The 17,633-nt window shown below is 41.5% G+C and overlaps 1 protein-coding gene across 1 annotated transcript in view; it reads left to right on the top strand.

Annotated features, from left to right (window-relative positions):
* LOC114641854 (dynein axonemal heavy chain 5-like) overlaps positions 1-17,633 on the top strand; it is a 329,984-nt gene that overhangs the window by 96,990 nt on the left and 215,361 nt on the right. The window contains exons 20-24 of the mRNA XM_051928805.1: positions 2,131-2,218; positions 2,397-2,520; positions 7,040-7,209; positions 11,950-12,042; positions 17,173-17,376. Coding sequence (XP_051784765.1) covers positions 2,131-2,218; positions 2,397-2,520; positions 7,040-7,209; positions 11,950-12,042; positions 17,173-17,376 — 679 coding nt within the window. The remainder of the gene's footprint in view (positions 1-2,130; positions 2,219-2,396; positions 2,521-7,039; positions 7,210-11,949; positions 12,043-17,172; positions 17,377-17,633) is intronic.

Raw genomic sequence — 17,633 nt, 5'->3', positions numbered from 1 at the left:
TAAATAATTTAAAATTTATATGGGGTACAAATAGAGCCCCCTATTCGAAATTTTTTAAAATTGTTCCAAAAATTATTTTAAAATTATTTTTCAAATCACTATTAAAAGAGCTACATTTCCACTATTAATACATGGATAAAATCCCACAACCAACACAGTATCATTTTCATTATAGTTATAAAGAATAATTCTATAAATAATTGAAGTAAGGGACAAAGAAGGGTTAACTATTTAAGTTTAGGCATTAAGCCCTGTGATTTTAGGGTTAGGGGTGTGGGGAGGGGTAGAACAATCCTAATCTAAACACACGGGTTACTATTTAAGATTAGACATGGAAACCCTGTGACCTTAGAGGTATGGGTATAAAAAGGGGTAGGACAATCTAAATACCCTAATTGTCCCCTCAGGGGGATCTTAACATCAGGGTCTCGTTAAATCTTGCATCTTGGGGCAATTATTAACGTCAGGGCTCTACCCCACTGACCCTAAGGTTAGAGGTAAAGAGGGGAAGGACAATAATAAATACAATTAAAAATCCATAAAATATATATCTCTAAATATTCTTCAACACAGCATCCATCCAAAATCCGAGCAATAGTGCAACAGACTCGGAGGTAAGAGATTCTTCCTGACCAGACTGTCTCTGAATTTGAAAGGATGGATTGCAGATTGTATTAGGTAAAGTTGGGACAAATTGATTGAAGACTATAATATTTTGCATTAATTTATTCTTTTTTGTGTGATATGGTGGGATTTGAGTTAAGAAGATCCTTGCATGAGGAAAAACCTTATGCACAGCAATCATCAGTTCTGAAGCCATATTAATTGGTGCATGTTTAGCGCACTGCGGTAGGCTGTCGCCCTGCCCGGGGTTTGTTCCCGCCTTGCGCCCTGTGTTGGCTGGGATTGGGTCCAGCAGACCCCCGTGACCCCTGTAGTTAGGATATAGCGGGTTGGATAATGGATGGATGGATGTTTACCACAGTCCAAAATACCTAGCAAGAATATTATTTGTTTCACCCTATTCTGAACTGGCATCTCTGCAAATTTAGCCAAAAGTTGAGGAATTTGAATCTCTCAACCTATATATTATGTTGTTTTGTTGGGGAAAAGAGATAAAAATGACAATCCGTTATCAATATTCTAGATTTTATAAAACTAGGTTGCCAATCCACTATTGTATTGCATTTATTCAGATGTAATATTTGAGGGATATCAGATCTGTCCTGATGAGATTTTTTGTCTTTATTACCCAAGCTGCTCATCACTCTATCCCCTTCAGAATCATTAACAATAGCTTTTGTCATATTGGATTTTGTTGTATCTGTGGAAGAAACAGAATCAGCTATTTTCCTAGATCTAATTTTTCTAATTGTGGCCCGTTTAGTATTAGTAGCCACATTTAAGGGTTAGGATTAGGGTTAGGGCTTAGGGTTAGGATGTCATTGTAACTATTTGGTGTATCTGTTTTCATATTGTAAATGGGTATTTCACCAGATCTGAATCAAATACAATAGCTTCAGCATGTGGTAGAACGTGGGATTCGTAGCGTGATGGAATCGTATTAACCTGAACCAGGATATCAAAGGAATGTTTCCCACATCTTGTAAAGTCCATGCCCAAAGTTGAGGCTGTTTTGAGAGCAAAAGAGGGTCCCATCCTGGATGAGTACAGGGTTCCTAGTAATTTCCTCAGTGAGTGTAATAAAATGGCCACTGAGTGTGTGTTTGTATGGGCACCTTCTCATATAGCACTCTCTGTATCTTCACAGGGAAGTACCTGTATATTCCAAAATGGGACTTTAAGAAACTATCACTCTATTTATTATTTATAAGTCAGCCATGACTTCTACATCAAAAAGTTTAATAGATGGAAGGCCATAGATCACTGTCCATGTTTGATTATCAAATGACCATTTTCTACTCATGTTTGATTATCGAAGGACCATAGGCTCCCGATGTTTGATTATCAAATAATCATTTTCTACTCAGGAACATTGCCAACTCATGTTTGATTAACAAATGACCATAGGCTACTAACATTTGATTATCAAATGATGATTTTCTTAAAGGACCGTAGGCTACCAACGTTTTATTATTAAATGACCATAGGCTTTTCACTTCATTACAGACAAAGCCAACAAGTGGAAAGATCCATGTACGAGCTGATAAATGATCTGAAAACCAAGATGAGGCCAACAGATCGGGACAGCCTGCAGGTAAAGGACAAAGCCAATAGATAGATAGATAGATAGATAGATAGATAGATATGAAAGGCACTATATGATTGATAGATAGATAGATACTTTATTAATCCCAAGGGGAAATTCACATACTCCAGCATGCAGACGGCTGTGTCTTGCTTCTCCGTTTGACACTGTTCCTTAACCCCTTCAGGAGTCGTATCAATGCCTGCACCCTGATAGCAAGCTGAAAACCCGTTGTCAGGAGTGTCTTCCCTGCTACTTCTACAACATGATGGGGCAGATCTGCCAGAAGAACACAGATTCGTTGGTAAAGTGTGAGTAGCCACCTCTTACTCTTCTCTTGAACACTTTCTTAGAGTTGGCTGTGTGCTGCAGTGAATGGTTTCAGTTGCATCAGCTTGACTGGGTGGAGGTTGCAAGCTCTCCATGTGTTTTTGTGTAAGTTTTTTATACAGGTAGCCCATTTTTTCTCGTACACCTCACAGATTTGCTTATTAAGTTGACTGGCAACTCTAAATTGCCCAAAAAGGAGAAGAATCTTCTTCTTCTTTCAGCTGCTCATGTTAGGGGTTGCCACAGCGGATCATCTTCTTCCATATCTTTCTGTCCTCATCATCTTGTTCTGTCACCCCCATCACCTGCATGTCCTCTCTCACCACATCCATAAAGCTTTTCTTAGGCCTTCCTCTTTTTCTCTTGCCTGGCAGCTCTATCCTTAGCATCCTTCTCCCAATATACCCAGCATGTCTCCTCTACAAATGTCCAAACCAGCACAATCTCGCCTCTCTGACTTTGTCTCCCAACCGTCCAACTTGAGCTGACCCTCTAATGTCCTCATTTCTAATCCTGTCCATCCTCGTCACACCCAATGCAAATCTTAGCATCTTTAACTCTGCCAACTCCAGCTCTGTCTCCTGTGCCACCGTCTCCAGCCCATATTACATAGCTGGTCTCACTACTGTCCTGTAGACCTTCCCTTTCACTCTTGCTGATACCCATCTGTCACAAATCACTCCTGTCACTCTTCTCCACCCATTCCACTCTGCCTTCACTCTCTTCTTCACCTCCCTTCCACAATCCCCATTACTCTGTACTGTTGATCTCAAGTATTTAAACTCATCCACCTTCGCCAACTATACTCCCTGCATCTGCACCATTCCACTGACCTCCCTCTCATTCACACACATGTATTCTGTCTTGATGGTCCTACTGACCTTCATTCCTCTCCTCTCTAGAGCAGATCTCCACCTCTCCAGGGTCTCCTCAACCTGCTCCCTACTATCGGTACAGATCACAATGTCATTGGCAAACATCACAGTCCAAAAAGGAGAAGAATAAGCTGTTAAATTAAAGTATATGTCATATATTCAAATTAAATGATGAAGAAAGGGCAGCATGGTGGCGCAGTGGTAGCGCTGCTGCCTCACAGTTAGGAGACCTGGGTTCGCTTCCTGGGTCCTCCCTGTGTGGAGTTTGCATGTTCTCCCCGTGTCTGAGTGGGTTTCCTCCCACAGTCCAAAGACATGCAGGTTAGATGCATTGGCGATTCTAAAATTGTCCCTAGTGTGTGCTTGGTGTGTGTGTGTGTGCCTTGCCCCGGGTTTATATCCTGCCTTGTGCCCTGTGTTGGCTGGGATTGGCTCAAGCAGACCCCCGTGACCCTGTAGTTAGGATATAGCGTGTTGGATAATGGATTGATTGATGGATGATGAAAAAAAGCAATGCAATTGGAAAGCAACCATAGACAGCAAAATATAAACAATAAAAAAAATGAAAAAATAATTGAAATAAAATAATAACAAAAAACTAAAAATTTGGATAATTTTTTTGGCAGCTCTTTGTGGTGCTCATAAGAAATGTAAGGATTTGCTTTTTGAGGTTGAAGTATCTCTATTATGTCTCTCTATTATAAAAAGAAATCCTGGGACGAGACTTTCTTGGAGATAATTTAATCTCCCGTGGAAGATAATTTCAGGTTCCGTGAGACAAAAGTACTAAAATTTGAAAGTTTTAAAAAACTGATAGTGAAGATTCCATTAGCGCTAACAAACGAAAATTATTACTCGGACATAGATGATATGACAGAAGTATGTAGATATTGTTCGGCTTTAAACTTTAAATCGGAGACTTGTAGAATGTCTAAGTCGTGTTGCCATCAGGGAAAAGTGTGTTTCTTCCCAATGAAGAGGCCTATCTGTGAGAATAAAAGATTTGTTGTTTGGTGAAAGTGAAATCCACATACGTGAGTGGCAGAGAGGCGAAGTGGCTGGCGCGCCCACGGTCCACTCACTTCTCATTCGTGTGAATGCTATTGTCAGACACAATTCCTGTGCTCTTAACTCCAAGCGGGGTCGGAAATAAAAGACAAAGAGTAGAAGATAAAGTAGAACATCGTAAAGAGGTTCAAAAACGCTGGCCTGATACACATGCAGAGCAGGTTAGAGATTATGAAAGTACTAAAATTCGAAAGTTTAAAAAAACTGACAGTAAAGATCGCATTAGCGCTAACAAACGGAAATTATTACTCGGCGAAATAACGGAACAATGAAAAGAGATCGAATATATGGACATAGGTGATATGGGGAAAAGTAGTGTTTCTTCCCAATGAAGAGGCCTATCCGTGAGAATTAAAAGATTTGTTGTTTGGTGAAAGTGAAATCCACATACGCGAGTGGCAGAGACACGAAGTGGCTAACGCGTAGCGCCGGCCTGGGGGGGTTTGGCAAGCAAAGTGAGCAGGGGGCGAAGCCCCCTAGTATTAAATAAGAATAGTCGCATCAAATATGAGGGTACATCAAAAAGTATAAGCAGTTTGAAAATTACAAGGTAACTGCAATGGATAGACACTGACACAATATAACATGTTTGCAATGATTATGGGTAGCTTGAACACACACACAGCGCAACAGTCCTCCGTTAGTCTAGTTGACACCAAGGTCAAATGAACATGGATGCTTCGTTGTGGGATTGAACCATTTTTAGAACAATATGAAGTTTCTTTTGGCAGAGGGAGTGAAACTCGCTAACATAATGAGCGATTGTGGAAGAAGGTGATGAAGGGAGGTGACCAAGACCCTCATGCGCACCTGTGTGGAGATGAGAGACACTGTTAATATTTTTAATTTTATTTCTTCCGGCGAATGTCTCACGTGCCTTGGGTGTGCCACAGATTGCTCCAGTTGCCAAGGTACCCTTTCACTTCGTTAATAGGCATGGTCTCCATATTCAATACCTGTTGGTAATTACAGTGGTGGATTTAAATAGCCGCCCACTTCACGTTATGTCCCATCTAAGCTTCATTTGTGCTGCAGATATCAAAAACCTTTGCTGAACCTATCGTGGATGTTTCTTGTTTTCTGATTTGATGTCTTGGGCTCCTGACTTTCCTTTTGTCCTTGCGACCTCAATTTTCTGTCTTCATTGTTTTGGCTCTTCTCCTGGTTTTGGACCTTTTCTGTTTCCAGGTTTGCTCCTTAAAAATCTTGTTAGTTTCTTGTCACAACAGAAACTTCCAGAAGAACAATCAGAATATGCACTCAGGAATCTAAAGAACATGTATACTGCGAGAAACGAGATTGTATGGTCGGATGGAAACAAGATAACCACAATGTCTGGAGGAAATCATGCACTGCCCATCACCTGTACAATACCATTTCGGTGGTGAAGCATGGTGGTGGCTGCGTCGTCTCTCTTGACTGGAACTGGGAGACTAGACAGGGTTGAGGGAACGCTGAACAGATCAAAGTACAGAGTGTACTTTCCTGAATGATACAAGGAGTTCACAGTAATAGTTGGGGAGCCAACCAGGCAACCCCATTTAATTTCAGTAAAACAAAAACCTTAACCTGTAGGCTTGATAAAGACAAAGTGGTCCAGTCCAGCCTTCACAAAATGTTAGCATCAGGCAACTTAGGTCATCTAGGTCAGAATGAGATGATCATGCTTGGGCACACCTCCTTTTAGACTAGATTAGATTAGATTAGATTAGATTAGATTAGATTAGATTAGATTAGATTAGATTAGATAAACCTTACTTATATCATCCCAACAGTAGAGGACAGGGCCTTATTGGAACCTTGAAAATTCGGTCACACATCTTCCCTGGGGTTCATCTCGAAACTGCATGTGGGAGTAGAAGGACAGTTAACAACAGGACCTCCTCTTTCTTCAAGGAGTTATTGATTCCCTTAAGGTGCTGCTTGATAGAAAACCTGCTGTAGAGCACTCTGGACCTCAGACTGGGCTGAAGGTTCAACTCCTAGCAGGACTAAAAGCAAAGACAACAACCCAATATTGGCTTTGGATCAACTCTGGGAATCTCCTTGACCTGTCGAGCCAGAACTTTGACTTGAACCCAGTCGAACATCTCTTGGGGGGCATGAAAACAGCTCTCCACTGATGGTCTCCATTCAACTTGAGAGGATCAGCAGAGGAGAATGGCAGAAAATCCCCAAATCCAGGGGTGTGGAACTTGTTATGTCAGACCCAAGAAGACTTTTGGCTGGAATGGTTGCCAAAGGGATTTCAACAAATGTTTATGGCAATGGCGTAGGTTGCCAAGTGTGTGATCAGACAGAGATGCTGCATGTGACATCAAAGTGTGCAAACTGATGGCATTCAGTGTTTAGTGTCCAGAGTTTGGGGTGACAACTACAATATTATAATAATCAGCAACATATTTTATTTTTTGCCACTATAAAATATGTTATTTAATTTAGATTTTTCCTTTATACTCATACTGATGGTCACAAAAGAGGAAAAGGCATTAAATAAACAAGCGTGACATGAATGTTTGTGTTATTCAAGTAACTTCTTCCGTTTTGTATCTTTCAGCTACTAGGCGCTCCTTGGATGCTTTGAAGCGGCGTCTGCACGTCGTTTCTTCTAAATACCTGCCATCTGCACAGTTTACTAAAATCCCAAGTCAGCCGCCAGTCTTCAAGGCTTCTATTGAGCTGGTGATTCCAAATGTTGTGATGAAGCCAAGCTTGGATGAAATTCAGGTAAGAAATAAGAGTGAGCTTCAATTCGATAAGGCCTGTGCAGCCTGTTTGTCATTTTGAGGAAGATGGGTAACACAACTTTGTGAATATCATCAACGTATTTTAAAAAACATTTTGGAGAAGTTGACTACATTATATTTCTGCATATGAAATAGAAATCAGTGTAGTTGTTTCTTTGTATTTGTAGGCTGTTAACATTCTGCTGCACACAAATGAAATTTCTGCAGTCCATTAACTGGTCCTTCTAACCTAAGACCGGTGGTTTTATGTTTTTTCAGACCATTTTCATTTTGGCAGACATCTTAGTTGTGGCTCGATCTGCCTTTCTAAGTCATGTGACCCTGACCTCTTTACATGTGACATCATCATCACCACAAGCACACACTGGCATACCTTGGTGGGTCTAAGAAGCGTTCCTCAAACCATCCTGGTAGATAGTCAAAGAAACTCCATTTTGGTTCCCTACTGTATTATAGTAGCATTTCCCTTTACTTACCCTTTACCTGTTTTCTCAAGAGTAAGTGTACTCATTAAGTTCGTTATCAGGTTGGTCTACTTTTGCACTTTAAGATGAACACACACATACATAGCTATACACATACACACAGACCCTCACCACAACAGTGCCCTGTGAATAACACACAAGTGCTATAGGAATAATAGCCTGTCACTCAGCACTTCAAGAGACTTACTTATTATCGGCATGAACAACATACAATGTTTTAATGATATCTCAGACCTAAATATTACTTTTGGTCTACAAGAATACATTTAAACATACAAAGGCTCAGCACTATTGACTATAGGCCATTTATCAGCCAAGAAAACCTTACTTTATATACTGTTAGCTCTCACCCTCAGCCTTAATAAACCTCGCAGCAGAGAGGTAATGGCAAATCTCCAGCTACACCAGGTGCTCAAAGAAATCTACCTTATTACTTCAATCACTCTATAGACATTAAGACAAAGCATAGAAAGTTAAAAGCAGCATGGCATTTATTACAGGAATAATAATAATACCAAGGGAACAAAGAATAATAGAAAATAAGACTGATAGAAAAGTCTGGGTATATATAGTCTTTAGAAAAAGCTTATGAAAAAGTAACAGATGACAAGGATGAATGTCCCAGGGCAGTGTTTGCTTTAGCAATCGATGTTCATGAAAATGCTGTTAACTGACAATCAGATGAAAACTGGTCACACGTGTCTTTGTTTTCTTCTTCTGACGTTGCTTTCAAATGAGGCATATCTGTAGTACTAGGGTGTTGTACCGTGTTAGCCATTATGATTGTAGAGAAAGCCAAGCAAAATGACAGCTTTTATTGGCTAACTAAAAAGATTACAATATGCAAGCTTTCGAGGCAACTCAGGCCCCTTCTTCAGGCAAGATGTAATCAAATGAGGCATATTTATTATAAAGTTTCATGCCGTGGTTTCACACCACATGATTGTTGCATGCACCTGATTGGCTGGCTGTCAATATGATGGATAAATTTTTCTCAAACTCTTTAATCTTTCTTTTCCCAGATAATAAAGTTTTTTGATATTGCCTAAAACATCGGCATGTCCTCCTTTCCCAGGCTGTAAACCAAATTGTTGCCCCAGATGTCCATCCATAAAGTAATCAATAGCCTGAGGCATCGGCTCAGTCTTCCTTTCCTAGGCTGTAAAGTAATTGAGCCACCAGCATGTCTTCCTTTCTATGTTGGAACAGCTGTTTTAAAAGTGAGGTATAACTGGGAAAAAGACATGCTTTAATTTGTCCTAAATGTAGTTCATCTGTTGTCTTGAACAAAATATAATGGAAATATAAACCAAAATATATAGATTTCGTACCCCACATCACCGACCAATTTTTTTTTTTCTCTTTGACTTAAATTTGTTTTTTTCCCCTTTAGCCTTTGGTTTTTGTAATGTGCTCTTTAAATTCATTCATGGGTGTCTCCAGTCCATATCTGGCCTGGTTCAGTTTTTAGGGCTGAGCTTTCGACAATGGGACAGGGTGGTCAGGTTTTTTCATATAAGAACATGAGAAATTCAGTCCATCAGTCCCGTTTGTTTCAGAGGCTGAGCTTTATATTCCTTGACCTGCGATGCTGGGAATTTCATGATCTCTAGAAACCATTATGCAAATCCTGTGAATAAGAGGAAAAAAATGTCATTGCTAAAGAATCTTAATACATAATTCGCCAGCCTCCTTACTCACTCACTCACTCCCTCACTCACTCACTCACTCACTCACTCACTCACTCCCTCACTCACTCACTCACTCACTCACTCACGTCCATCCAAAACCAAATGCGCAGTCGCCTTCTACGCACGTCCGAAGCCGAATGCGCAGTTGCCTTCTGCGCAGCTGCCCGAAAAACCTTACGAGACCGACATCCAACCCCAACATCGCGGCAGGCGGCAGATTTATGGCCGCAAAAATTCAAAGAGAAAGGCGACTTCGATTAAAGCTCTAGAGGCCTGAAAGGCGATTTCGACTACAGCTCGAGGCCTAATTACGCATTCTGATTCAATTACGCATTCACTCAATACACCTGTATCAGGTTTGTGGTGCTTATACTTATTACTATTCCACTCGTGCCCGTTTCATCTTACGTTGTCGAAACGGGCTCTTTGTCTAGTATAACATAATTATCATGACTTGAAATGCTGAACTAATGTTTTCAGAAATATACAGCTCTGCAGAGCATTTTCAAGACTCTTAGTTTCTGGGGAATGTAAACTCACGGTTAGCGTGGGCAAAAAGCAAAAATGGAGATTAATGTCTGCATTTGTAAACAAAAACATAGTAGTGTGGACGTTGCCTAACATACACATGGCTTTCATGACATCACTTTGAATCTTCAGTTGCTGCCTGGAACCCCGTTTCATTTCGTCAAATGTAATATGCAGTTATCTTTGACAAATTTAAAGCAGTTAGTCATTAACGTCCTTGCATTAGTTTTCCAGCCTTTTTATCCAGCTTACAGTCATGGAGAATAATGGCCTATCTTGGCAAAATTTAATGTAAAGTAGGTACTGACCCAATATGGCACATCTGGTCATGCCTGGCACCTTCATTAGAACAATAGAACAATGTACTGTAGATGAGAACAGGCCATTCGGTTCAACAAAGCTTGCCAGTCCTATCCACTTAATTCTTCTAAAATAACATCACAACCATTTTTGAAGGTCCCTAAATTCCTACTGTCTACTACATCACTTAATCCACATGTCTGTGGTTCTCTGCGTGAAGAAAATCTTCCTAATGTTTGTGTGAAATTTCCCCTTAACAGTTTCCAGCTGTGTCCCTGTATTCTTAATGAACTGATTTTAAAGTCCCAGTCTCGATCTACTGAACTAATTCCCTTCATAATTTTAAACACTCCAATCATATCTCCTCTTCATCTGCCTTTGCATAAACTGTAAAGACTCAGCTCTTTTAATCTTTCCTCATAACTCATCCTCTGTAGCCCTGAAATCAGACTAGTTGCTCTTCTCTGGACTTCCTCGAGTGCTGCTATGTCCTTTTCTGTAGCCTGGAACCCAAACTTGCACATAATACTCCAAATGAGTCCTCACTAGTGTGTTATAAAGCTTCAACATAACCTCCTGTGACTTGTATTCCACACATCAAGGCACTATATAACCTGACAGTTTGTTAGCCTTCTTAATGGCTTCTCAACACCATCTGGCGAGTTTGCTACAACTCCTAATTCTTTCTTATAAGGCATACTTTTCGATTTTCAGACCTCCCATTGTGTATTCAAACCTGACATTTTTTACCTCCTACGTGTATTACTTTACATTTAGTGACATTAAATTTCATTGTCAACAAATTTACCCAAGCCTTGAATTTAAGAATATACTTTTCAATGCTTCCAGAATATTTGTGTTATAAAAAATATCGATATAAGTCACCTAGGTATCATTTCTTGAGTTTGTGCACTTCAAGTAGCACTTCTCTCTCAATAAATTTTCAAGTCACTACTTACCTCCTTAGTAGTCCCTGTTACTTTTGGGAGGCTCTTTTCTTGTCTGTATGTTTTAGGTCACCATTACTATTCCTAGTGCTCTTCATCTCTTCCTTGAATGTTTTATTACTTCTAAAATATTAAAAGAATCTCTTTGAGTCATCTTAGACTTTTCTCAATATTTCTCTCCAGCTGTCTTTTAGCCTTCCTAATATCCTTTTTCGCATTGGCTCTCAAAAGCTCTCATATGCCCTATGTGTTCTGAACAGAGTTTCTTTTGAATGTTTCCAGGCTTTTCTGCAGTCTACAAAAATCATCTAGGGGTCATTTCTAGAGTTTGTGCACTTGGGGAATTAAATTCTTTGCTTATTTTCTTGATTGGAGCCTTCGTTAAGAAATTGATTTTGATTTAACATGTTTTCAAATGCTGCCCTTATTTAGACTATGGGACAGCTATTTTGTGTTTTCAGTTGTCATGATGCAGGTCCTGGTTGCCAGGGGTGTGGCCTATAGGGTCATCACCTGGTTAAATGGCCATCTTGATGGACATTTTGTTTCTGAGATTGGACCAAACCTAGCTACTCATTTGACTTATTATTTTAATTACTGGCTTTTGGATCCAATCTCCACCTTTTTGATGTTCTGTCTTGTGGACATTTGGTTTTGGACCTCCGCTCTCTTCTTTCTTCTCTGCCTCACTCTGATTTTCCGAACTGACTGTCCTATTTGCAGATAGTACAATCTTAACTTTATTTTGTTTCATTTTTCTGTTTTCTAGAACAACATCAACAAAGCAGTACAATCTATGTTGTTCATGGCAAAAAATATTCCATTGTGGACCTATGCACATTTACATCACAGACAGCTTCAGGTAAGTCTGAAGTGTATAAAACAGCAGCTCCGTTGCCTCCCTGGGTTACGGCATTGCAACAGATTCCCACAGGGCATCTTGGAAAATAGAGTTAGTCAACTTGGCTCTATTTGGGTGCGTGGGTGCTGCTTGAGGTGGGGGTGTTTGGGCTAAGGGGACTGGTGAGCCCTACTTTTCTGGGCATCCACTTCACCTGGAAGTGCTTCTGAGCCACAGTTTCGGGACACCGGAAGTGCTTCCAGGTGTTACATAAAAGGACCTTCCTGCTACAACTCGAGCAGCCAAAGTCGGGAGGAGGGAGGGTGAAGCCTGGTGAGGAGCAATGGAGAAGGAGAAAGAAAGTCCAAGAAACAAGTATTTCTGAGTGCTGTTTTCAACAGAGCTTGGTTCATTGTTGTGGTGTGGGAAACACTTGCTGTAAGAGTTCCACACCAAATAAAGCCCTGTTTTCAATGCAACTTGTGTCCAAGCCTGTGTATTGGAAGTTTGGGGAGCTGCAGTGCTCCAGGTGACCACAATATATATACATACACTAGTTGTCAACCACGGCTCTGCCCCGCGTGTTGATGAAACAGGACAAATTTTAAAAATCAATACACAACCAGGTATTGCTAGCTAAGTGGAGACAAGGTCACTCCAAAACGCAGAGGCAGACCAACTCGAACAGAGGCTGGCACGTGAGTGAGGAGGGCCCTGCCCGTCTCCCCACTCCTGACATCATGTTTCCCCCTCCCCTCTGCCCACAGCCTCTGTCTTGGATTAGCGCAAATACAGAACATCTGAAAAGTATTCACAGCGCATCACTTTTTCCACATTTTGTTATGTTACAGCCTTATTCCAAAATGGATTAAATTCATTTTTTTCCTCAGAATTCTACACACAACACCCCATAATGACAACGTGAAAAAAGTTTACTTGAGATTTTTGCAAATTTATTAAAAATTAAAAAAACTGAGAAATCCCATGTCCATAAGTATTCACAGCCTTTGCTCAATACTTTGTCGATGCACCTTTGGCAGCAATTCCAGCATCAAGTCTTTTTGAATATGATGCCACAAGCTTGGCACACCTATCCTTGGCCAGTCTCTCCCATTCCTCTTTGCAGCACCTCTCAAGCTCCATCAGGTTGAATGGGAAGCGTAGGTGCACAGCCATTTTAAGATCTCTCCAGAGATGTTCAATCGGATTCAAGTCTGGGCCACTCAAGGACATTCACAGAGTTGTCCTGAAGCCACTCCTTTGATATCTTGGCTGTGTGCTTAGGGTCGTTGTCCTGCTGAAAGATGAACCGTCGCCCCAGTCTGAGGTCAAGAGCGCTCTGGAGCAGGTTTTCATCCAGGATGTCTCTGTACATTGCTGCAGTCATCTTTCCCTTTATCCTAACTAGTCTCCCATCCCCACAGCATGATGCTGCCACCACCATGCTTCACTGTAGGGATGGTATTGGCCTGGTGATGAGCGGTGCCAGGTTTCCTCCAAACGTGATGCCTGGCATTCACACCAAAGAGTTCAATCTTTGTCTCATCAGACCAGAGAATTTTCTTTCTCATGGTCTGAGAGTCCTTCAGGTGCCTTTTGGCAAACTCCAGGCGGGCTGCCATGTGCCTTTTACTAAGGAGTGGCTTCCGTCTGGCCACTCTACCATACAGGCCTGATTGGTGGATTGCTGCAGAGATGGTTGTCCTTCTGGAAGGTTCTCCTCTCTCCACAGAGGACCTCTGGAGCTCTGACAGAGTGACCATCGGGTTCTTGGTGACCTCCCTGACTAAGACCCTTCTCCCCCGATTGCTCAGTTTAGATGGCTGGCCAGCTCTAGGAAGAGTCCTGGTGGTTTCGAACTTCTTCCACTTATGGATGATGGAGGCCACTGTGCTCATTGGGACCTTCAAAGCAGCAGAAATTTTTCTGTAACCTTCCCCAGGTTTGTGGCTCGAGACAATCCTGTCTCGGAGGTCTACAGACAATTCCTTTGACTTCAGGCTTGGTTTGTGCTCTGACATGAACTGTCAACTGTGGGACCTTCTATAGACAGGTGTGTGCCGTTCTAAATCATGTCCACTCAACTGAATTTACCACAGGTGGACTCCAATGAAGCTGCAGAAACATCTCAAGGATGATCAGAGGAAACAGGATGCACCTGAGCTCAATTTCGAGCTTCATGGCAAAGGCTGTGAATACTTATGGACATGGGATTTCTCAATTTTTTTATTTTTAATAAATTTACAAAAATCTCAAGTAAACTTTTTTCACGTTGTCATTATGGGGTGTTGTGTGTAGAATTCTGAGGAAAAAAATGAATTTAATCCATTTTGGAATAAGGCTGTAACATAACAAAATGTGGAAAAAGGGATGCGCTGTGAATACTTTCCGGATGCACTGTATATCTCTCCTGTAAGCGAACTATGATTCTTAGCGCAAAATCAACCGGAATGTTCAAGCTAATTATAGAAAAAAAAACAAATTTAAATCAGTTAAGTAGTTCTCTCATTCGGTATCTAATTGGAGGTAAGGTACACGTTCTGAGGCTGGCACGTGAGTAAGGAGGGCCCCGCCCCCCTCCCCTCAGCCCACTGCGTCTCTCTCGGATTTGCGCAAATAAATCGGTACCGCAAGCGAACTATGATACTTAGCATGATGAGAGAAGTCGCAAAATCAACCAGAATGTTCAAGCAAATTATAGAAAAAAACCCAAATAGTTCTCTTGTGAAAAGTGGACAGACAGACAAACTTTGGATTTTATATATATAGAGATAGTTACATAGTGTGAACTTCCTAATCATCCTACAGATGGCGTTTCACTAAACGTTCTGAGCGTTAACTGCGTTAGGGGAAAGAGTATTGGAAGCTTAGTTAAGAAGGGAGGTGATGATTAGCGAGTAGCAGTATGGTTTCATGCCAAGAAAGAGCACTACAGATGTGATGTTTGCTCTGAGGATGTTGATGGAGAAGTTTAGAGAAGACCAGAAGGAGTTGCATTTTGTCTTTGTGGTCCTGGAGAAAGCATATGACAGGGTGACAAGAGAGGAGCTGTGGTATTGTATGAGGAAGTCGGGAGTGGCAGAGAAATATGTAAGAGTTGTACAGGATATGTACGAGGGAAGTGTGACAGTGGTGAGGTCTGCGGTAGGAGTGACAGAGGTGGGATTACATCAGGGATCGGCTCTGAGCCCTTTCTTATTTGTAATGTTGATGGACAGGTTGACAGATGAGATTAGACGAGAGTTCCCTTGGACTATGATGTTTGCAGATGACATTGTGATCTGTAGCAAGAGTAGGGAGCAGGTTGAGGAGACCCTGGAGAGGTGGAGATATGTTCTAGAGAGGAGAGGAATGAAGGTCAGTAGGAACAAGACAAAATGCATGTGTGTGAATGAGAAGGAGGTCAGTGGAATGGTGAGGATGAGGGGCGTAGATTTGGCGAAGGTGGATGAGTTTAAATACTTGGGATCAACAGTACAGAGTAATGGGGATTGTGGAAGAGAGGTGAAGAAGAGAGTGTAGACAGGGTGGAATGGGTGGAGAAGAGTGACAGGAGTGATTTGTGACAGACGGTTATTAGCAAGAGTGAAAGGGAAGGTCTACAGGACAGTACTGAGACCAGTTATGTTATATGGGTTGGAGACAATGGCACTGACCAGAAAGCAGGAGACAGAGCTGGAGGTGGCAGAGTTAAAGATGCTAAGATTTGCATTGGGTGTGACGAGGATGGATAGGATTAGGAATGAGGACATTAGAGGGTCGGCTCAGGTTCGACGGTTGGGAGACAAAGTCATAGAGGCGAGATTGCTTTGGTTTGGACATGTGCAGAGAAGAGATGAGGGGTATAATGAGAGAAGGTTGCTAAGGATAGAGCTGCCAGGGAAGAGGAAAAGAGGAAGGCCTAAGAGAAGGTTTATGGATGTGGTGAGAGAGGACATGCAGGTGATGGGGTTAACAGAACAAGATAGAGAGGACAGGAAGATATGGAACCAGATGATCCACTGTGGCAACCCCTAACGGAAGCAGCCGAAAAAAGAAGAAGCCCTAAAAAAGTTAATAAACATTTACATTTGTGTACCATCGCTACACCTTTATCTGTAGGCACTGTTTCGGTATAATGTATTAATCCCAGAGGGGAAATTCTGTTTTTTTGTATACCCCAAATTAGGGGTAGAGTGCAGGGTCAGCTCTTTGTGCAGCACCCCCGAGTAATTGCAGGTTAAAGGCCTTGCTCAAGGACCCATCGGAGTAGCATTCCTTCTGTCACTGCCAGGATTGAAACCGGCAGCCTTTGAGTTAGCAGCCCAAATTGCATGAAGATCTGGTGTTTGCTTGAAAAATGTCAACAAATTCCACGGGGTGTATTTACTTTGTCACTTTGAAAGTACCTCAGGAATATATTCCCTCTTTTCCCTGTTATCATTCCCTGTACAGTAATAATTGTTTTATTAGCATTGTATGTGTGCTTTCCACTCTTCTTGTGAGAAATTTGCTTGGAAACCAAACCATTTACTGTTTTTATCACATGGCCATTGTTGTTTATCTGTGCCTGGCTCTGCTGTCATTATGGTATTAATCCAATTCTTTGGTCCCAGTATGGAACTGGTTTTCTTAATTGAGTCCTCGGATTAGCAAGTTTAAGGACCCCAGCCCTAAGGTGTTGAAATTCACTCTCTGCAAATAAATACAAGCAATAAAGACAGGCAGTCAATTAAAGAGAAGCAAATTTATTGATGCATCTATATAATGAACAAACTGCGTTTGTTTCTTCTCACCTAATCATGCTTTATAAATGTCAGTCAGTCATTATCCAACCTGCTATATCCTAACACAGGATCACGGGGGGGTCTGCTGGAGCCAATCCCAGCCAAAACAGGGTGCAAGGCAGGAACAAATCCCCAGCCCACCATAGGGCATACACACACTAGGAACAATTTAGCATTGCCAATGCACCTAACCTGCATGTCTTTGGACTGTGGGAGAAAACCAGAGCACCTGGAGGAAACCCACACAGACACGGGAAGAACATGCAAACTCCACACAGGGAGGACCCAGGAAGTGAACCCAGGTCTCCTTACTGCGAGGCAGCAGCGCTACACACTGCACCACCATGCCGCCCTTTTATAAAAGTCCATTTTTTTTTTTTTGAAGATTGAACAAAATGCAGCAAGAGAACTTGGAGATGACAGCAAAATGACCAAGCAGATAGTTCAGAAGACTCTTGACAAACAGCTGCGTGAGCACAAAGACATCAGCAAACTTGTGATTCAGCTCAGCTCCATCGTTGCAGCCCTCAAACCTGACGCTGTCAACGTGTTGAACGCCTTCTCACGCTTCTCTCATTTGTGGGCCCAGGTTTGTTTTTTTTTTGTGGTTTAATTTCACATGAAGGATTTAATTGGTTGGGGGATGCTGGGAGTTGAGGGTGAGGAACATCTACTTGATTATGCATTTATAAGTTTACTAACTGTGCTACTGGTCTAAAATGGTTTGAAATCTCTTTAATCAATATTGATCTCAGTGTTAACATTTGTAGTGCACCCTCTAATGGAATGTATTTTGTTATGCAGGTAGTAAAAAATATATATTGTATTTGTCATTCCAACAGATGG

Source organism: Erpetoichthys calabaricus, chromosome 6, assembly GCF_900747795.2.
Source record: "Erpetoichthys calabaricus chromosome 6, fErpCal1.3, whole genome shotgun sequence".
Classification (NCBI taxonomy): Eukaryota; Metazoa; Chordata; class Cladistia; order Polypteriformes; family Polypteridae; genus Erpetoichthys; species Erpetoichthys calabaricus.
The sequence above is the reverse complement of the archived record's forward strand: the minus strand, read 5'-3'. Positions and strand labels throughout refer to the sequence as shown.